Here is a 22,897-nt window from a genome sequence, read left to right on the forward strand (position 1 = left end):
CAGGACTGGTATGGATATTAAGGGGAACCCCGGCCAAAATGTAAAAAAAAATGACGTGGGGTTCCCCCTAAATTCCATACCAGACCCTTCAGGTCTGGTATGGATTTTAAGGGGAACCCCGCGCCAAAAAAAAAAAAAAAAAACGGCGTGGGGTCCCCCCAAAGATCCATACCAGACCCTTATCCGAGCATGCAACCTGGCAGGCCGCAGGAAAAGAGGGGGGGACGAGAGTGCGGCCCCCCCTCCTGAACCGTACCAGGCCACATGCCCCCAAACATTCACGGTGACTTGATGGGACTTCCTTGTGACGTCACGGGGAATGCCACAGGGAAGTCCCGTCATGTCCCGTGTGTCAGAGGGGGCGGGGTCACTGGGTGGCCCCCCCCCGTTATTTAAGAACTGTCAGACTAGGAGATGCCGTCACACAGCGGGAGCCTCCCTCCATGCCAGCATGGGTGCGGAGCGGCCCGGAGAAGAAAATGAAGAAGAGAAGAAGAGAAGAAGGAAGAAGAGAAGAAGATGAAGAAGAAGATGAAGAGAAGAGCGGGAGCCTCCCCCCATGCCATGGGTGCGGAGCGGCCCGAGGAGAAGAAGATAGAAGACGCAGCGGAGGAGATGCTGGACGAGAACGCCAGAGGAAGAACCAGAAGAACCAGAAGAAGAAGAAGATGAAGGAAGATAGAAGAAAGAAGAAGCATTTAAATAAAGGAATTGTCAAAAACTGTCTCTTGTCATTTTTAACATTTTTGACAGTCTTTTAGTGAAATGGTAGGGGTAAGTATCCCCTTACCATTTCACACAGGGGGGGGGGCCGGGATCTGGGGGTCCCCTTTTTAAAGGGGGCTTCCAGATTTCGATAAGCCCCCCGCCCGCAGACCCCCAAAACCACCGGCCAGGGTTGTGGGGATGAGGCCCTTGTCCTCATCAACATGGGGACGAGGTGTTTTGGGGGGCTACCCCAAAGCACCCTCCAAATGTTGAGGGCATGTGGCCTAGTACGGTTCAGGAGGGGGGGCCGCACTCTCGTCCTCCCTCTTTTCCTGCGGCCTGCCAGGTTGCGTGCTCGGATGAGGGTCTGGTATGGATTTTTGGGGGGACCCCACGCTGTTTTTTTTTTTTTTTTTTTTTTTTTGGCGCGGGGTTCCCCTTAAAATCCATACCAGACCTGCAGGGAATTTAGGAGGAACCCCACGTCATTTTTTTTTTAAATTTTGGCCGGGGTTCCCCTTAATATCCATACCAGACCTGAAGGGCCTGGTATGGAATTTAGGGGGACCCCCACGTCATTTTTTTTTTTTTATTTTGGTTCGGGGTTCCCCTGTGGGGTATTCCCATGCCGTTTTTATCAATGAACTTCTATGTGTATTGTCGGCAATGCAATAGCCGCGAGTAGGTTTAAATGGGTTTTTTCCTTCGAAATGTCATTTTGCTGTCAGACTGTTCTAAACACGGGAAACATGCGCCCCTTTACAGGCATACTATAGACACCCCCCAGCTACGAAATTTAAAGGGATATTACACTTTTATTGTTTGACTTTAAGCATTATTAAAATCACTGCTCCTGAAAAAACGGCCGTTTTTAAAACTTTTTTTTTGCATTGATCCATGTCCCCTGGGGCAGGACCCAGGTCCCCAAACACTTTTTATGACAATAACTTGCATATAAGCCTTTAAAATTAGCACTTTTTATTTCTCCCATAGACTTTTAAAGGGTGTTCCGCGGCATTCAAATTTGCCGCGAACACCCCAAATTGTTCGCTGTTCGGCGAACTTGCGAACATGAGTTCGACTCGAACTCGAAGCTCATCCCTACTGGGGACCATGAAATAGTATAAGTACAGGTATAGGCAGACTGGAGCAGACCACCATTCACAGATGGGGACAGTGATCATACTGTATATTGTAACTTTGTAGAAGGAGGAAGCATTCCCTCTGTCTCCGCTCCCCCAGTGATCAGACTGTACATTGTAACTTTGTAGGAGGAACCCCACTGCTCCTGTAGTACTCCCCTGGGGTTAATGCCTCCACCCCTTTGATACAAGCCCACCACCCCTATAGGGCATGCCTCAACCCCTGAGGTACAAGAGCTACAAAAGCATTGCCTCCACCTCTTAGGTACAAGCCCACTGCCCCTGTAATACATGCCTCCACCCCTGAGGTACAAGCCTATCGCCCCTGTGGTACATGCCTCCACCCCTGAGGTACAAGCCTATCGCCCCTGTGGTACATGCCTCCACCCCTGAGGTACAAGCCTATTGCCCCTGCGGTATATGCCTCCACCTCTGTGGTACATGCCTCAACCCCTGAGGTACAAGCCTATCGCCCCTGTGGTACATGCCTCCACCCCTGAGGTACAAGCCTATTGCCCCTGCAGTATATGCCTCCACCTCTGTGGTACATGCCTCAACCCCTGAGGTACAAGCCTATCGCCCCTGTGGTACATGCCTCCACCCCTGAGGTACAAGCCTATCGCCCCTGTGGTACATGCCTCCACCCCTGAGGTACAAGCCTATTGCCCCTGCGGTATATGCCTCCACCTCTGTGGTACATGCCTCAACCCCTGAGGTACAAGCCTATCGCCCCTGTGGTACATGCCTCCACCCCTGAGGTACAAGCCTATCGCCCCTGAGGTACATGCCTCCACCCCTGAAGTGCAAAAGCTACAAGAGCACTGCCCCTATAGTACATGCCTCCATCCATGGAAGTACGTATATACCGTCTGTACAGCAAAGGCTCTACCACAGAGAATTTGTGGTTACGTGACTGCAAATAAAGACTATTAAAAAAAAGTTATTTGTTTTTTTTCCACACAATAAGTTTAGAAGCAATAAAACATCAATTGATATCAAAATATCAATTTTATCAGTGCCATTGGACTTTGTGCCATTGGTTTGTTGTGTTTGGCCTCTCCGAGGACTTTAATCATGACGGTCCTTTAAAATCACAAATTGTCACAGCAGAGTTTAGTTTCTGAAAACTCTTTATGACTTCATACGATGAGAGGCAATTTATAGAAGAGATCGGATAATGGATTCTCTGCCTACCGCTATTCTTCAGCAGTGCCTGCTCCTCGGTGAGATTACCATCTGAAGAGGAAACAAAAATAATATCAGAGGATGTCCCCCAGTATATATTCCATAGTATATGTATATAGAAAGCCTAAATATACAGAGCTGTACATACACTATATTGTCAAAAGTATTGGGACACCTGCCTTTACACGCACATGAACTTTAATGGCATCCCAGTCTTAGTCTGTAGGGTACAATATGGAGTTGGCTCCGCCCTTTGCAGCTATAACAGCTTCAACTCTTCTGGGAAGGGCGTCCACAAGGTTTAGGAGTGTGTCTATGGAAAATGTTTGACCATTCTTCCAGAAGTGCATTTGTGAGGTCAGGCACTGATGTTGGACGAGAAGGCCTGGCTCACAGTCTCCACTCTAATTCGTCCCAAAGGCGTTCTATGGGGTTAAGGTCATGACTCTGTGCAGGCCAGTCAAGTTCCTCCACCCCAAACTCGCTCATCCATGTCTTTATGAACCTTGCTTTGTGCACTGGTGGGCAGTCATGATGGAACAGGAAGGGGCCATCCCCAAACTGTTCCCACAAAGTTGGGAGCATGAAATTGTCCAAAATGTCTTGGTATGCTGATGCCTGAAGAGTTCACTTCACTGGAACTAAGGGGCCAAGCTAAACCCCCTGAAAAACAACCCCCCCACCATAATCCCCCCTCCACCAAATGGTTTGGATCAGTGCACAAAGCAAGGTTTGTGATATTCCCTATGACGGGAATAAAAGTGATAAAAAAATAAATAAATTTATGGGACAGTGTAAAAAAAGAAAAATGTAATAAAATAAATAGTAAAAAAAAAAAAAAAAAAAATGTAAACTACCCCCCTCCCCCTGTGCTCGCAGGCAGTGGTGAATGCCTACATAGGTCACGCCCACATATGTAAACAGTGTTCAAACCACTCATGTGAGGTATCGCTTATGTTATGGCGAGAGCAATAATCCTAGCACTAGACCTCTGTAGCTCTAAACTGGTAACCTGTAGACATTTTTAGATGTCGCCTATGGAAATTTTTAAGTACCGTAGTTCGGCACCATTCCACGAGCGTGCGCAATTTTAAAGCATGACATGTTGGTTATCTATTTACTTGCCATAACATCATCTTTCATATTTTACACATAAATTGGGTTATACTGGTACATTGTGTTATGCTCTTTTTTCATTCAATAAATTAAAATTTTTCCCCAAAAAATGCATTTGACAAATTGCAGTGCAAATACTGTGTGACATAAAAAATTGCAACAACCGCTATTTTATTCTCTAGGGCCTCTGCTAAAAAAAATGTTTTATATATATATATATATATATATATAGACACATACACATACACACAGTATTTCACAAAAGTAAGTACACCCCTCACATTTTTGTAAATATTTTCTTCTATCTTTTCATGTGACAACACTGAAGAAATGACACTTTGCTACAATGTAAATTTATTGGAGGGATTTAAACTTGGATAGGGACAGGAATATATGGGGATGCCCAGTAGAACAAGCAATTGGTTGATTGTATATCAATCAGTTGGGACAACTATACACACTTGACTACTCCAGTCTCCTCCAGCACATCTCTTGGTTGCAGACTGTTACTCTCTCTCTCTCTCTTCTGCACAACACTTAACTCCAGGCACAGCTAGCACATGGGTAGGTCCAACACTGACTCAGTCAGGCCTCAGCAACCACCTTTTGCAGGCAGGAACCGCGGCCCCCTTTGATGTAGCAAAAATAGAAGTAGGAAGTCCTTTAGTTCTAGCTGTCCTATGGTGGACTACTACTCCCAGTCAGCCCTCTTCAGGCCCTGCCAGCCCTCCTGGCTGCAGCTGCCTGACTCCCCTGCCCCTGATATCACAGTCCTTACTGCTGGCTCTACATCCATCCCAGACTGTACACTCTCAGTCCTCTCAGGTGTGCCTCCCCAGTCCTCCCGACTGTGCCTATCACTCACCAGCCCTCCTGGCTGTGACCGGTGGTTCCCTTCTGGAGACTTGCCCGGCAACACTAGCTCCTGTTGTCCTCTTTGGTTCCTCTTTGTGCCTCCTGACCAGATCCTCCTTGCTTTGCAGAAGGGCTCCGTCCTGCACCCGAATCCCAGGCCCAAGGTCACCCCCCCAAACTGGGGAGCGCCATCAAAGGCCCCGACAACCTAGTGCTCCATCTCCAGTTCTTCCACCCAACAACTCCTCCCTAGCTTGGCTAACCCTGGGTATTTAAAGGAGGCCTGCACCTTGCCAATCACAGTTGGGGATTGGTTAGGGCTCCTTGAGACACCCCAGACAGCTCCACCTTTCTTCCCCTTCTCCTCCAGAATCCTCCAGAAGAAAGAGGGAGGCGACAGTGAAGTGACGCTATCCGTGAGTCACCAGCTGCTGCTCTAGGCCACTCCCAGCCCACACAGATCAAAACAAACAGGCCTAGCTTTCAGCTAGGCCTGCCTGAATTTACCTGTACTCACAAAAATCCTAACTCTAGCACCTACCTAAGTAGAGGGTGCTACACCCAAATACCACTAATGACTACATTTGGGCAATAATGTCCTCACACTTCTGCTTACATGGGAGTGATTGCTGATAACATCAACTATTCCTAGCGACGAATCAGGAACCAGTGACATGGGAAGCTGTCATACATAGAAGAGGTAGAAATACCTCTCCTATATATGATGCAGAAGGCCACAATCTCCCACTTGTGAGGGCAGAATGTTGACCACCAGCCAACTCTTAAGGGAACATCCGTTGGAAATATTAGAAAACCTTTCCGATTATTTTGTCGTCCCGCCCCATGATAAGCAGTAGTGTCTGCCTCCTTCTTCAGATTGTCTTTGTGCAGATGATTCACCATTGCTGTCTATGGGCAATAACAATTCTTAACATATATCCAGTGATGAGTAAACCAGCAATGTTTGGTTCGCTGGATTTTTAATCAGCCAGGCAAAAAGTTTGCAAACACAGAATATGGCACCAGTCCTCACAGAACTCAATGGGAGCCAAATCTGGTTATTGGTCCATATGTGGTCAATGATGGCACCAGGAAGATGTTGTTTCTTAATATGTGGTCAATGATGGCACCAGGAAGACGTCGTTCCTTGATATGTGGTCAATGATGGCACCAGGAAGACGTCGTTCCTTGATATGTGGACAATGATGGCACCAGGAAGACGTTGTTCCTTGATATGTGGTCAATGATGGCACCAGGATAATGTCGTTCCTTGTTTTAGTGGCAGGGCCAGGGAGAGGTCATATGAAGAGTATGAGCATCAGGAGCCGATTGTGTCAGTTTTTTTTTTTGCATGATATGATTGACTATGGATTTTCATTGTGGGACTTGACCTTTTTTTTTTTTTCTAATTGTGTCTTTATTTGCTATTTACATTTTTTTTGTGCATGAGTAGGAGTACTACCCTATATTCATTCACTTGTGGGAAGGGGGCATATCTGGGGGCCCTCTCATTGTTCCAGGGGCTTCTAAATTCTCAGTCCCCTGCCTGAAGAGGCCCTTCTCCTTATTAATCTGGGGACAAGGTACTTTGCCAGGGGGGGAAATAGGTACCATCCCATGTTAAGGGCATGTGGCCAGGTATGATTCAGAAAGGGAGGACACACCTGGCCCCTTCCTTTCCTGGCCACCAAGGCTGCATTCTCGGCTAAGGGTCTATTATGGATCGTGGGTGGGACCTAAGCTTTTTTGTTCTTTTTTTTTGGCTGGGCTTCCCCCTTAAAACACATACCAGATTTGAAGGGTCTGGCATAGAGTTTGGTAGAGATCCCAGACAAATTGTATAATTTTGATTTTTTGTGTTTGACATCCATCCCAGACCCTCATGTTGGATGTAGCACCCTCTAGTGTGCTAGGTTTGTTAGTGTAGAATTGTTGGAAAATGTAGTTCAGCTCAGGGCTAAGCCTGAGCTTTAATTCTGGGTCAGGGTTCAGTGACTCAGGACTGGATGACTCATCCTAGCAGCCTCTTTGGTGCCACCCCCTGTTTTTTAGGAGAATGTTCTAGACATAGTGGGTGGAGGTCAGGAGGAGCTTCTTGGCATATTTATGAGGGCCTAAGCTAATCCCCAGTAAAGGGCTAGCAGGGGGCAGGCCACCTCATAAATAGGCATGAGCCATGCCAGCAGGGGCAGTCAGGTTAAAGATTGAGTGTTGGGGAGACTATCAGTGGCCCTCAGGGGTGCCCCCTAATCTGGGGGGGTGACCTCGGGCCGGGGCTAGGGTGCTGGAAGGACCCTGCCAGGGCACATGGAGGAAGCTCTTCCTGGAGGCACAGGAGCAAGTAGAAAGGACAGCAGGAGCAGGTCAGTACTAGTGGCATAGGGTGAACAGACATCCCCGGTTTCCGGCGACAGTCCCCGGACTGAGGACAGTTTTGTGTTGGGCAGGGGCAGCGCCAGGTGGGTGCTTGGGTGTGCTTAAGCACTGCCAAAAATTATTTAAGCACCCTCATAGCACCCCCAAAATTCAGATGCCTCTGCGCTTCTTTTGCTAAGAAAAAAATGCAAAATATGCATGGAAAAGTTTTTTCTCTATCTTATTTTCTTAACATTTGATAGTCATATCCCAAAAAATTCTGAGTATCTTTTTTTTTATCTCATGGACGAAATATATCATACAATCATTCCATAAACACATACCACATACACTGCATATATAATTTGAGGAAAATATGCTTATAAAATAATTTTCCATTTGACAATAATAAAAAAAAATATTTCCCCGGATATCATTTTAAAAATCTGGTCACCTTATAGTGGGGGGTCTCCTGAGAGTCAACCTAGTGGACTGGTGAGTGTCAGTCTGGAGGAATGTAGTGGAGGGGTTGGCCTGGAGTGTTAGTGAGGGGGGCAGTTGCGGCCAGGTGGGTTGGCAGTGCCTGAGGAGGTGGTGCTGGAATCAGTGGCCACAGGAGGAATGGTGCAAGCTGGACACTAATTCTTGCTACACAACCAAGGGGCCTCGGGTTCCTGCCTGTAATGGGCGTTTGCCTTTAATTTGAATGAGTGACTGTCAGATCTTCACACAGTAATCCAGCTGGGTTCTGCAAGCAGGTGTGTGCTGGAGGAAGAAGTAGAGCTGGATATAGCAACTGTGGAGTGTTCCAGATGGCTTAGACATTTGAGGACTTCGCTAGAGAAGGGGCTCAGGTAAGTAATTAGGGGTGTGCTGGGGGTGGGGGGGCTGCCACACACAGAAAGTTTTTTTTATCTCAATGCATTAAGATAAAACCTTTTGCCTTTACAACTCCTTTAAGGGGGTGCTCTACATGGATAAGTATCTGGAATAAATAAAGGAAATTCTGGCCACTTTGTTTACAAACAGAAGTAAGCGACTGGGAACTGTCATTTACCAGAAACAGCATTTTTCTTTCTACAGTGTTGCTGTAGCAGTACGTTCCATACATTGTACATATGTGCCACTTCACCGGCGGGGTCGGGGCATCCACTAGACTTGTTATTTAAAAGAATAAAGTTGCTCCTGATTTCAAAGCGGGGCAGATTCAGCACCCAAGTTTCAGTTCTCTGAACCTGCTTCGCTGCAAACCCAGGTACATTCGGCTCATCCCTACTGAACATTACATGTGGGCCTAGGGCTGTGTGCATGTATATACAATCTGCTTAGGAACACCCATCATGGCATTTTCATTTTTGCATAACTCCTCCCAAGAGCCAGCACACTTTTTGCATCAGGACTGAGGGCTCTAGAGAGGAGTACTGAAGCCGGGTGCTGGAAAGTGTTCAGGAAGGTATGTACAGCACCCTGCAGGCCCCTCCCAATAGCCGGCAAAGAAAATAAAGATGGTAGATGTAATAGCGATACTCACAGTGAATAAACTGGAGAATTGTAAAGAAGACCAAAATTAGGAACATGAACACTACAATAATCACAAGGATGAGGACGACCCAAAATTGTGTGTTCTTCGGTGCCGGAGTCCCTGGAATAATTAAAGACAGAGGGGGTTAAGGATAAGGCAGAATATTTCATCAGAAATTGGATTACAACATGGTAGTGAGATACATACATGAAGACATTTGGGTAAAGGTTGGATGACCTATGAAGCAATGTTCTGCATGCATAGCACCACTATCACTACTGAATGACTGACATGTATGTCATGTGTGGTCAGTTGTACACCCCTCTGTGCACTTCTCTTAGGAAGACTTGTTGATGGAGGTGAGGAGGAAAGGCTCATTGATGGAGGTGGGGACGAAGGCTCATTGATGGAGGTGGGGATTAAGGCTCATTGAAGGAGGTGGAGAGGGAAGGCTCATTGATGGAGGTGGGGAGGAAAGGTTCATTGATGGAGGTGGGGAGGGAAGGCTCTTTGATGGAGGTGGGGAGGGAAGGCTGTTTGATGGAGGTGGGGAGGGAAGGCTCATTGATGGAGGTGGGGAGGGAAGGCTCATTGATGGAGGTGGGGAGGGAAGGCTCACTGATGGAGGTGGGGAGGAAAGGCTCATTGATGGAGGTGGGGAGGGAAGGCTCTTTGATGGAGGTGGGGAGGGAAGGCTCTTTGATGGAGGTGGGGAGGGAAGGCTCATTGATGGAGGTGGGGAGGAAAGGCTCATTGATGGAAGTGGGGAGGGAAGGCTCTTTGATGGAGGTGGGGAGGGAAGGCTGTTTGATGGAGGTGAGGAGGGAAGGCTCATTGATGGAGGTGGGGAGGGAAGGCTGTTTGATGGAGGTGAGGAGGGAAGGCTCATTGATGGAGGTGGGAGGGAAGGCTCACTGATGGAGGTGGGGAGGGAAGGCTCATTGATGGAGGTGGGGAGGGAAGGCTCATTGATGGAGGTGGGAGGGAAGGCTCACTGATGGAGGTGGGGAGGAAAGGCTCATTGATGGAGGTGGGGAGGGAAGGCTCTTTGATGGAGGTGGGGAGGGAAGGCTCTTTGATGGAGGTGGGGAGGGAAGGCTCATTGATGGAGGTGGGGAGGAAAGGCTCATTGATGGAGGTGGGGAGGAAAGGCTCTTTGATGGAGGTGGGGAGGGAAGGCTCATTGATGGAGGGGGGGACGAAGGCTCATTGATGGAGGTGGGGACGAAGGCTCTTTGATGGAGGTGGGGAGGGAAGGCTCTTTGATGGAGGTGGGGACGAAGGCTTATTGATGGAGGTGGGGAAGGAAAGGGCTCATTTTGGACTTGGATTGTCAAAGCAATAGGCAGGAACATCACAAGGGTCGATTCACATTGGTTGCTATATCCTATATGCCCCGATCAACCATAACATTGTAATCACTGACAGGTAAAGTAAATATCATTACAATGACACCTGAAAGTGGGCTGAATATTTTAGGCAGCAAGTGATAATGTTGCCCCTGTAGTTGATGTTTTGAAAGCAGAAAAAAATGGACAAAGGTAAGGATTTGAGGGACTTTGACAAGGACCAAACTGTAATGTCTAGATGACTGTGACTAGCCAACCGTTGACAGGGTCGTTGGTGGCCAAGGCTCATTGTTGGAGGTGGGGAGGGAAGGCTCATTGACGGAGGTGGGGAGGGAAGGCTCATTGACGGAGGTGGGGAGGGAAGGCTTATTGATGGAGGTGGGGAGGGAAGGCTCATTGATGGAGGTGGGGGGAGGGAAGGCTTATTGACGGAGATGGGGGGAGGGAAGGCTCATTGATGGAGGTGGGGAGGGAAGGCTCATTGATGGAGGTGGGGGAGGGAAGGCTCATTGATGGAAGTGGGGAAGGGAAGGTTAATTGATGGAGGTGGGGAGGGAAGGCTCGTTTATGGAGACGGGGAGGGAAGGCTCATTTATGGAGACGGGAGGGAAGGCTCGTTGATGGAGGTGGGGAGGGAAGGCTCATTGACAGAGGTGGGGAGAGAAGGCTTATGGATGGAGGTGGGGGAGGGAAGGCTCATTGATGGAGGTGGGGAGGGAAAGTTCATTGATGGAGGTGGGGAAGGAAGGCTCGTTGATTGAGGTGGGGAGGGAAGGCTCATTGATGGAGGTGGGGAGGGAAGGCTCATTGATGGAGATGGGAAGGGGAGGCTCATTAATGGAGGTTGGGAGGGAAAGCGCATTGATGGAGGTAGAGAGCGAAGGCTCATTAATGGAGGTGGGGAGGGGAGATTTATTAATGGAGGTGGGGGGGAAAGCTGGCCTGTGTAGTCCACTCCAATAGAAGAGCTACTGGAGCTCAAGTTGCTAAAAAATTGAATGCTTGTTCTGATAAAAAGGTGTCAGAGCACACAGAGCATCGCAGACCAGTCAGGGTGCGCATGCTCACCAGTGTCCACAGCCAAATGCCCTTACAATGGGCACAGGAGCATCAGAACTGGAGCACGGAGCAATGGAAGAAGGTGGCCTGGCCTGGTGAATCACTTTTCTTTACATCATGCGCATAGCCGGGTGCTTGTGAGTAACTTACCTGGGGAAGAGATGGCACCAGGATGCAGTATGGGAAGAAAGCAAGTCGGCAGTGGTGGCCCGTCCATTAGGGGTGAACGGGCCCTGCCCCTATCCATGCTTCCGGCCCCCTAATCTACATTTAGAGCACCAGATGCATGGATTCCAATGGGGGAGTGTTTTTTTGAAGTACATGATTAGAGCCAGAGCCACTAATAGGCTTCAAAATAAGGTGGGCTCCGGGCGCAGAGTCTACCCAGTTGTGTGAGAATAGCAAATGAATATTTGTTATTCTCACACTGATCCTCCTCCTGGCCAATCAGGAAGCGGGTCGTGAGACCCGTCACTGTATTGGCTGAAAGGACAGGCAATCTTATTGGATGCCTAGGTGAAGGAGGGATGAGACGCACGGTGGAAGCTGCCATGATGCAGAGGAGGAGAAGAGATGCCAGCCGCAGTGCTGCCCGCTTGGAACCTAGATGGGGCAAGTGCCCGGGTGACGACCAACCGCCACTCCTGGGAGGGTCTGGGTGGATGCGGTGGGTAACCCCACCGGCGGGAGCAGGGGGTGCCACCAGCCAACCTAGGGGGTGATTATTTGCCGCCCCCCCAAAAAAAAAAACACCAGCCTCCACTGCAAGTCGGCAGAGGCAGTGTAATGCTTGGGCAATTTTCTGCTGGAAAACCTTGAGTCCTGCCATTTGTGGATATTACTTTGACACGTACCACCTACCTAAACTTTGTTGGTGACCAAGTACGCCCTTAATTTCCTGTTAGCAGTGGCCTCTTTCAGCAGGATAATGCACCCTGCCACACCCCAGAAATAAGAAGGGTTTCAGGAACACACTAATGAGATTGAAGTATTGACTTGGACTCCTAATACCAGAGCACACCTTCAGAGGTCCAGTGGAGTCCATACCTCAATGGGTCAGGGCTGTTTTGCTGGAAAAAGGGGGACCTACTCAATATTAGGTGGGTGGTCAGAATGTTATGGTTGATCAGTGTATATATATATATATATATATATATATATATATATATATATATATATATATATATATATACACACATACGGTATATGCAGCACCCTCCTAGGTAGGTGCTAGAAGAGAGTATAATTTTTTGGTCTTTCTGCTTACCAGGAAGACAGTCAGGTAAAACTTATGCCCCGTACACACGATCACACATTCCAACAACAAAATCCATGTTTTTTTTCCAAGGAATGTTGGCTCAAACTTGTCTTGCATACACACGGTCACACAAATCTTGTCGGAAATTCCGAACGTCAAGAACGCGGTGACGTACAACACGTACGACGAGCCGAGAACAATTCAGTTCAATAGCCAGTGCAGCTCTTCTGCTTGATTCCGAGCATGCATGGAACTTTGTGCGTCGGAATTGTGTACACACGATCGGAATTTACAACAACGGATCCAGATCTCAAATTTTTTTGTCGTAAATTCCAATGGAAAATGTCTGATGGAGCCTACACACAGTCGGAATTTCCGACAACAAGCTCCGATCGCACATTTGCCGTTGGAAAATCCGACCGTGTGTACGCGCCATTAGAGTGCTCTCTACCTACCAGAGAGCAGGATCTACTGGTTAGGTCTGCTCATTGTACTCAGGTGCAGTTAAGCTTGTTCTGACTGTCCCCCACTGGTTCAATAGGGAGTTATATTGAACAGTGGGAGGGGCCTTGGCAAGTGAGTGGACAGGCATTGTTACAGCCTTGGCTTTTGGCAGAGGAGAAGTGCTGCATTGCATGCTGGGATACTGTACAAATGCCAAGGGTACATGTGCTCAGGGTTAGGAGAGTTGGAGAGCAGGGTCCAGGAGGGAGTGGGTGGCTACCTCTCCTCCGTGGATTCTATTGTGCAGCCTAGGGTGGTTGATCCAAGGACCTGAAGTCAGAGAGAAGCTGAAATCAGAGGTCCTGCAGAGCTGACTGGAAGGGAGACACCAGGGAGGATCTGATTCTGCCTACTGTGAGTACAGATCTTTGTTTTTGGGGCCTGTCTTGTGAGGGCCGCCCCTATCAGCTGGAAGAGTCAGTGGACGGGTGTCAGTAAAGGGGATGCTAGAGAGTATCCTGAAGATAATGTAGTGCATCAAGTCTGCTGTCAGTGAGAGCAAGAAGACTTAACCCTTCCATACATGTGGCTGTATGCTTAGATCAGTGTGTCTGCTTCCACAAATCTTCTGGTGAGGCCAAGTGAGAGTTGTCCTTATCCATTGTGAATAGTTCAAGTTGGAGTATCTCACTCATCCCTTCTCCCATCCAAGTTCCAAAATAAAATACAAAAACACAAATATCCTGGACTGGTCATTGAGTAATGAGCAAGCGGGAGTAAGGGGGGGAATAAGTGGAAACCCCTAATAACCAAAGTGAAAACCCTTAGCAACTGGCTGCAGGTAATCAGAGGGAGGCCTAAGAAGTCAACACTCAGCAAGCCCTATGGGGACACTGCTATATACAGTAATATATATATATATATATATATATATATATGTATGTATGTATGTATGTATGTGTAGCCCCTGGTCTGCTGCTGCCCGGTCTACAGTACTGCTCTGGTTGGCAGCACGGACTAGGCTACTACTAATGCTACCATCCCAACATCTCCTCTTCCCTCAAGTAGGGTTGCCACCTTTTCTTCAAGCCAAACCCGAACACTTTAGCAGCCAGGGCAGGGGCAATGCTAGGTGGAAAAAAAAAAAAGGGGCTTCAGCTTGAAGTCCGAGCCCAGCACCAGGGGGGGGGTCTGACCTACCTGACGCACACTGACCTACCTGACATACAGGACACACACTGACCTACCTGACACACATTGACCTACCTGACACACACTGACCTACCTGACATACAGGACACACACTGACCTACCTGACACACATTGACCTACCTGACACACATTGACCTACCTGACAGACACTGACCATTACACTCACCTAACTGACATACACTGACCTACCTGACACACACTGACCTACCTGACACACACTGACCATTACACCCACCTACCTGACACACACTGACCTACATGACATACACGACACACACCGACCTACCTGACACACACTGACCTACCTGACACACACTGACCTACCTGACATACACTGATGCACACTGACCTACCTGACACACACTGACCTACACTGACCAGACTTCAGGTGACGTGGCCTCCTCCTGCAGCTCAGCCGTAGTGTGCGGCGCGCCCATCACAGTAGAGTAGACAGCAGGCACTCCAGGCACCCAGAGCCAGAGCCATGATGACAGGACAGGAGAGCAGAGCCGCCCGTCCGAGTGGGGATCTTCTCACAGTGGTGCGGCAGCTGCATTGTAATTCCCGCTTTCTGGAGCCTGCAGCACCTAGGATGGACGTCACATGTCCTGCGGTCCTCACATTGGACCAGTGGGACGTCCATCATAGGCGCTGCAGGCTCCAGAAGGCGGGACCTGCTATGTCACTCAGCCGCGCTCTGGGTCAGATCGGTCCCCCGCTCGGCGGCGGCGCTCGGGGCTAATAATAGAACTGTGTATGCCCAAGACCCGGGGCTTTTTGGGGACCCATTCGGGGCTCCAGCCACCATCAGCCCCCGCTCCCAATGCCACTGAGCCTGGGTCACCTTTGGGTGCCCCAAGTAGAGTAGTTATGTGGTGCACAACAGATTTGTGTGTGACTATCTTGGTTACTTGGGGAGCCACAGTCCAGTCTGAATAATGTGTCTGGGTTTCAGCCCACCTCAAACCCGGACACATGATTCAAAACCCGAACTGTCCGGGTGAATCCAGGACAGGTGGCAAACCTACCCTCCAGCTGTCAGAGCGGCTGTGTGTGTGAGAAAATATAGAAATAGCGCACAGCTGCTGTAGGGCTGTGTATTCAGCCTGAGGAAGCCCCGCCCACCACCTGGGAACACAAAGAGGAAGAGGAAACTGAACTGATGTGCATCCTGGGAAGGACAGAGCCTGCTGGGAGGAGCTATGACTACTGTAGGATGTTGTCCCATGGAAACTGAGCCTGCACTACAGATCCCAGCAATACCAGGACTGTGCAGAAGAAGAAAAGGAAAGATACAACTTCTGGGCTTGCCTATTGAATGATTTGCCACATTGTTGTAGACACAGAGAGCCTGAGTCTGTGATATCTCCTAGTCTTTGGGAATGCTACTGCCAAGCCTGGTGTTGCTGCCTGGTCATGGGGAGGATGTCACCACGGCTGGCATCACTGAGCCTGGAGGCAAGTTGTCATCTTATGTGAAGGCGAGAGGCTGCTGGCCATAAACTCTGCACATTATTTAAAGGAACAGTGTTGCCTGCTTGGACACTGTTTGGAGATTTACGCCCAGGATTGTGGCGCTCACATTTGAGTGCTCCAACACTGGATATGGGCACTGGCTAGTGGGAGAGGGATAGCCAGAGATGGTCAAACCCCTTTCTTTGTATTACCCCTTAGTTAGGACTTCCCTTAGTATAGGGATTAGGGGTAAAGTCATCGCCCCCGTTTGTTCTTTATTAAGTTATACAGTAATTTCATAACTGTTTTTATTTACTGATTGAAGTTTTTATTGCTGCTTTCCATTCTTTTGGATGTTGAGTTGTTGTTACAATAAATGTTCACCCTTCTGTACTGGTGTGTCGGAGAATGTGGGGCTGCCCAGAGAGCCATTGGGACTTGGAAGAGGGGGCCTGAGAAACAGCGGCTTCTTCGGTGGTAAAGATGAGAGAGGAAGATGCTTATCATATGAAAAAACTCACCGTTATCACTTGGTTCATTCTTCATCATTGCATCTGAGGATAAAAAGAGACCTTAATATAGATTTCCAAACATTTTTCAATTTCCAGAAAGGGTTTTCAAGCAATGCATTGTAGATATAATGGTTCTCTCTGAGTGCCAGTCTGAACCCTCCACTCAATATCTCTCGGCACCATAGATCCCATCTTGATAGTTTGATTGGAACGGCCTTTAAATTTGATTCAGGTTTATTAAAGTAAATCTAAACCCTGGCTGGAAGGTGTCATAAGCATTTTTGCATCTCAGAGCTGCTGATCTTTTATCTCTGTAACAAACTGATTGTATAAGAATTATAACCTCTATAAGACATCAATACTGATATTATAAGAACTCATTGTCCATGGGTCATTAATACATTCTTTGGTTAAAAATGGAATACACGTGTCTTATGGCGTGGTTGTGTTTTGTCTACTTAAACTAGAAATAAAGGGAAACCCTTTTCTTTATATTTTGGATGGGTATAACCCCTGTCAGGTTGTAGGCAGGTGCTGTCTGTTTTCTCCACAGCAGGTGGCACTCGGCCATAGTGGCACTGTTGCTGGAAAGGAAATCACGAGGAACAAGGTGTGATAGACTCACCCAGGACAGAGGCTTTTGGAGGGGACTGAATGCTAGCCTCTTGCTTACCGACTATGGGCCCTGGCATTTGAGGAAGCTGCAAGCATTTGGGAAGATGTTCTGTTATGTAATGCAAAAAGACATTATTAAAAAGGCCATGATGGTCTCTGCCAACTTGGTACCCATAGCTGATGTTGATGTCATCAGCCAGTCGCCTGTCGGGGGCTCCCGGCCTTAATATGTTTATTGAAAGTAGGTCTCCTGCTATTGACTGAAGGTGTTCTGTGTTTATACTTATGATAATGTGTATTCTGAGCTAGAAGACGGCAAGTCTGACCTGAAAGTCACCTAAGCTGGTTAAATGACTAGTTAATTAGCTCATGTTAATTTATCTTTCTGGTTACAGTTTGTATTGTTAGGGTACTCTGATCAGAAGGGAGGAACCTCCTACTCAAGTGTATAAAAGTCTGTATTCTTGTTCAAATAAACTGTTATTTTTCTGGTTTACTCCAAAACTGGTATTGCCTAGTTCTTGGGGTAACTATAGCCAGACTTGCGGATCTTGTGTTCCAGAACTTGGGAAGCAGTTTTATGGCAGAGATACCCAACAGTTTCCTCTATTATTATTATTATTATTATTATTGATATTAATACAGGATTTATATAGCGCCAACAGTTTGTGCAGCACTTATGGTTTCCTGGGTCACTGGAGCAGCTATCCTATTGGATGCTTCTGCCACATTTGACTCAAGCAGCCATCTTGGGTTAGGCAAAGCCTACTTAAGGCCCTGGCTCCTGGTTTTGGCGCCCTTTGGCGGGAGAACAGAGTAGGGACAGGTACCACTTCTGTAAGGGACATTAACAGCGCTAGGGAAAGGTTCCAGACTAGGAGGGTAAGCGTAGGGCCTCATCTTTTCTGACCAACTCCCAATTGGGACCAGATGGCCAGGCTGCATTTGGTCCCCTCTCACCAGAAGCTGTCATTCCAACTTGAGTCCACCCTGTCACACTACTGAACTGTGAGTGTACCTGGCTGGTTGGCTGTCCCACCGGGCTTGTTGTGAACTGTTGCTACATTCATTCAATGCAAGTTCTGTTGCACCTGCCTGTGTGAATTATTGTCTCTGCACCACACTTCACCCCACCTATAATGTGTCCCATTGGGGAGATTTCCCTTCACTTCCTGTCTATTCCATAGCTACAACAGGAAGTAAGAGGAAATATCTCCAAAGTGAGGGAATCCCCGGTTGTCCCTGGTTGTCACCAGAACTAGTGTCCCCATTGGCTCCCTCAATTCCCTCAATTTCTGTTCTGGTGACCACACAAAGTTTGGGTATTTTTTTCACTTTCAGTAATAATGGTAAACACGACAAATAGAGAGGGGGATCTCCTTAACGGGGGGCACAGACAACAATAAAGACTAACAGGGATTCTAATACACCTCCACTCCATCCAAAACTAAAAATAAGTCTGTTTTCAGTTATACTTTAACCACCTCCCACCCGGCCACAACACATATACGGCCGGGTGGGCACTTCCTCCTTCTGAGTAGACGCTCAGGAACGTCCCTCAGAAGGAGAAGGATCGCCCACACGCAGTGGTGCGATCCCAATGCGCTGTTACCCGGACACGGCGCATCTCCGATCGGCAGGAGGGCTCTGTGATTGGCCCTCCTGGTCAGATGATGGCTGTGTCCAATCACAGCCATCATGTGATGTAAATAGAGAGCTGGTTGCTAGGCGATTGGCTCTCCTCTCCTCACACGAAAGTTGTCAGTTAAGGAGAGGAGAGCGGATCGCTGCAGCTGGCCGGTGATCAGTGAGTATGAGCTGTTCTTATAGCTTTTTACACACTGATCACCGGCACAGTGTCCCCACACATGTAAACACACAATATCCCCAAAATAGTGTCCCCACACACGTCCCCACACAGTAAAAATACCTGTCCCCACATATGTAGCAGTAAAATCATATGTCCCAATGATCATCTGCACACATCTGTACATGATCATCTGCGCACATCTGTACATGATCATCTGCGTACATCTGTCCGTGATCACACAAACCAATTATTATACAGCTAACGAGATTTTTTTACCAAGGACATGGAGCAGAATACATTTTAGCTTAAATTTACGACAAAAATAGATTTTGTTGGATTTCTTTAAAAACAGAAAGTAGAAAATATTGTGTTTTTAAAAAATTTCCGCTCTTTCTTCGCTTATATCGCAAAAAATAAAAAACTGATTTGTGAATAAATACCACCAAAAGAAAGCTCTACTTGTGTGAATAAAATGATCAAAAATTCATTTGGGTACAGCGTTGCATGACCGCGCAATTCTTATTGAAAGTGCAAGAACGCTGAAAGCTGAAAATTGGCCTGGGAAGGAAAGGGGTGAAAGTGCCCGGTATTGAAGTGGTTAAAGCAAAAATGTAGAGTGGAGGGCAGCAGTAGCTCTATTCATGTATAGTATACTTGGACATTATGGCAGACGTACTTCTTGATTTACCCTTCACCGGTGCTGGGAATTCCATGATCACCATTCCCAATCTACCATTCCTGCCATCTTCTACCCCGCTTCTTCCAGTTTGGTGTTTTCTATCTTTGGACATGTGTATCACCCTCCTGGATAGGCGCTAGGTTAGGTCAATTTAACTCTTGGCCTACTATAATCAGTTGAGCTGTGTGTAAAAATTTTGGTCTGTTCTGTGTCTCACTGGCTGCAAGGTTGACTGCATCCCCCTGTCTATCTGGAAAGATTCTAGATAGAAGGTAGGGAGCTGGGAGAGGCAAATCAACAGTTGAATATTTATGAAGCCCTGGAAATCCCTGGGGAGAGGTACCCAGACAGTGGCTTGGAGAGAGTATAAATTGTCTGGGGTTTGGAAAAAAGAGGGGTCTTGTCCTAGGAGAAGAAGATCACAGCTTGGAGGTCTGCTGCCCTTCGGGGCAGGCCTGCCATGTGTCTGCTGCTCATGGAGGTCCCAGCTGTGGGGGGGGGCTATTCTGCTAAAATGTGCTGGAGCTGACCGAGGGACTTTCGTCTGGAGATCTAGTCTGGTATGACTGGAGAGGTGTCTGGAAGATATTGAAAGTAGGCATTCAATTATCCAAGGGCATTAGTGAGTACAGACTGGTGTGAGGGATCCCGGAGACTGTGTGCTGTTGCCACCCCTTATGGCCTAGAATCAGTGTTGCTCATAGGGGGCGTTGTTCGTGGTGTGCTGGTATAGCTCAGTCCAATATTTGCTTGTGCTCAGATTTTCAGGAGGAAGCTTACTGTCCTCAAATTACTGCTTAAGGTTACTATAGTATACCACAGTTACCCTACACCTACCTAAGTTCAAATTCTGCAATAAAGCATCAGAAAAGCACACCCCTAGACTGGTTAATGAGCGAAAGGAGTGACTGTGATTGTGTGCCTGGCTGAGGGTATACCTATGAGGAAAAGGACACGGGGAGATAAAATAGTAGGATCCTATGGGAGGGAGCACTATGCATGGAAGGCATCTGGCTCCATTCTTGGCATCTTACTGATAACAGAAGTGGGTTGGGAGTGTACACTACATTTTTGTAATACAGGCAGCGTACACACACCAAAAAAAGTGCCAGGACCAAGAATCTCCGTGATTGAGAAAAATATCAGTTGACAGTGGTCAAAGGGGCAGGAGGCCCTGCGGTACTACGAAACAGTCCAGGCAAAAAGTTATTCCAAAACTGAGTAAAAATATATTTTTATTACAGATGCAATGTGTTTCAGAGGTCAGAGCACATCCCCTTTATTAGGGCTTAAGAAAAAGATCGGTGTATGCCAATTCTGTTGCTGCTGACAGATGTTGTGCTTGTACACCAGCCAGGTATAACACACAGCCAAATGCTTAGGTCAGGAACTCTGGCTGGTTCCCTAAAAGTGATTGCAAAGTCTCGTTTTTTTTTGTATAACAATAACAAACATGTTATATTACCTGCTCTGTGTAATTGTTTTGCACAGAGCACCCCCGATCCTCCTCTTCTCAGGTCCCTCGCTGCCTCTCTTGGCCCCTCCCTCCTGACGATTGCCCCCACGACAAGCAGCTTGCAATGGGGGCACCCGAGCCGAGCATCTGTGTGTCCATTCAGACATGGAGCTGCGGTTCGTCCCCACCCCCACCACGACTGGCTAATTAACTGACTTTAATTGACAGCAGCAGGAGCCAATGGCGCTGCTGCTGTGCCTCAGCCAATCAGGAGGGAGAGTTCCGGACGGCCAAGGCACTCGTGCACATCACTGTGTGGAGATGGGGCTCAGGTAAGTATTAGGGGGGCTGCTGCACACAGAAGGTTTTTTTACCTTGTTGCATAGAATGCTTCTTCCGCCTTTACAACCACTTTAAGGCAATCAGGTCTACCAGTACTTGGATACCCCCAGGTTTTAGATTATGATGCTATAGTTCCTGGTCAGATGGCACAGGGACTGAGCAACTGAAACAACAAAGGGTACACATAGTCCTAAGGCTGGTCAGGCAGTAGACAGCAGTTGGTAGTGGAATCCTAGGACAATCCAAATTCAGATAAGGTAGCAAGCATGTATACATCCAAAAACAGTTTTGAGATCAGGGTTGGTAGCAAGCAAATATAGTCCTTTTAACAATCCAAGGTCAAGTTCAGACATCAATCCACAGAGTAATCCAGTTACAAGGCAAAGATCAGCAACAAGGGAATCCAATTAAATAGCAAAGCTGTGTCCACCCGATCCATGTGGGTGGGTGTGGTGTGTGTGTGTGATGGCCTCAGTGCTTTTCCACTAACCATGCCTTGACGCATTTCACCCCACCCGCTGGGGTCTTAGTCATAGAGCTCCTTGACTAAGCCCCGGTGGGTGGGGCAAAACGCGTCACTGGCCATGGTCAGTGGAGCGGCACTGGCTGAGGCCATTTTCCACACACACGCACACACACATACATCCACATGGATGAGGATGGGAGAGCAGCATCTCAAACTTTCATTTGTCGCCACCTCTGGATGACTAATATCTGATGCCAGTACCCTTATTCTTGAGCCCCAATTGGGGAAGCATACTCTGCTCTTGTTTGGTTTGGCACTACAAGGTCTTACAGGTCGCAGCAGAGCTGGGTCAGACAAGGAGAGAGATAGTGAGCCAGAAAACTAACACAATCGCAAGGGCAGAGGCTGATGAGGTTTAAGTAAGGTGTTTCCTGCTCTGAGGACCAATCCCGGCACAGGTGTCAAACTGGCAGCCCTCCAGCTGTTGCAAAACCACAATTCCCATGAGGCATTGCAAGGCTGACAGTTACAAGCATGACGCCCACAAGCAGAAGCATGATGGGGCTTGTAATTCCACAACAGCTGGAGGGCCGCCAGTTTGACACCCCTGAGATAGGGGGTATGTGAGTAGACTCGTTACCTGGCAGCTGATGAGAACATCTCGGAGTCTGAGAAGACTCATTACTCTACAGCTGATGGGAACAACTATGAGTCTGAGAAGACCCTTTAGCTCTAAGCTCACAGGAGAAACTGGAAAGTTGCCTAACACCAGGTTCAAAAACCACAATTATTTTTTTTTAAGCCCCGATGAAGAGGTTATTTTCTTGCCCTTGAAATGCATGGACTCTGTAAAAAAATCTTTTACACTATTTCGGAATAAATTTGTGGCTGGACAATTCACTTTCAGTGTGAAGCTTCAAGCTTAGACTTTTGCTGTAACATACAAAGAAGATAGTAGATATCCATTAGTGTGAAGAAGCTACTATCCTGGAATCCAGATAATTAGTCCAAATATAACTTCTAGAGGCAACTGGATAATGCTAAACCCCCAGAACTATTCTTATTTTTTGTCCTTGTGGTTCTATTGTCTCTTCACTCCATCCAAAACCAGCATTCTTCATGAACAGATCAAAGCTCTGATTTACCTGACTCCATCTCCAGATCTTCTGTTTTGCTCATTGTGCACCGAGTACAAATGGAATTCCGAATGCCGTGTGATCCGCGTCTTCTAATACTGGGAACATACAAAGATGAGTTTACCTGATACTATGCTACATTTTCTAGGTGCATAAAATACAAAAGTATATTTTTATTATTATTATTAGTAGTAGTAGTAGTAGTAGTAGTAATGTTACTG

At 47.5% G+C, this 22,897-nt stretch overlaps 1 protein-coding gene across 3 annotated transcripts in view; it reads right to left on the reverse strand.

Moving 5' to 3' along the window:
• Positions 1–22,897, reverse strand: part of LOC141122559 (asialoglycoprotein receptor 1-like) — a 74,481-nt gene that overhangs the window by 45,877 nt on the left and 5,707 nt on the right. For 2 of the 3 annotated variants that reach the window (XM_073611986.1, XM_073611983.1), the window contains exons 3-6: positions 22,686–22,774; positions 16,182–16,214; positions 8,893–9,003; positions 3,045–3,086 (exon numbers count right to left, since the gene is read on the reverse strand). In XM_073611986.1, the coding sequence (XP_073468087.1) occupies positions 3,045–3,086; positions 8,893–9,003; positions 16,182–16,214; positions 22,686–22,719 (220 nt within the window). In that variant the 5' untranslated portion in view covers positions 22,720–22,774. The remainder of the gene's footprint in view (positions 1–3,044; positions 3,087–8,892; positions 9,004–16,181; positions 16,215–22,685; positions 22,775–22,897) is intronic. The other variant, XM_073611985.1, reaches the window with a different exon arrangement.

Source organism: Aquarana catesbeiana, linkage group LG01, assembly GCF_042186555.1.
Source record: "Aquarana catesbeiana isolate 2022-GZ linkage group LG01, ASM4218655v1, whole genome shotgun sequence".
Lineage (NCBI taxonomy): Eukaryota > Metazoa > Chordata > Amphibia > Anura > Ranidae > Aquarana > Aquarana catesbeiana.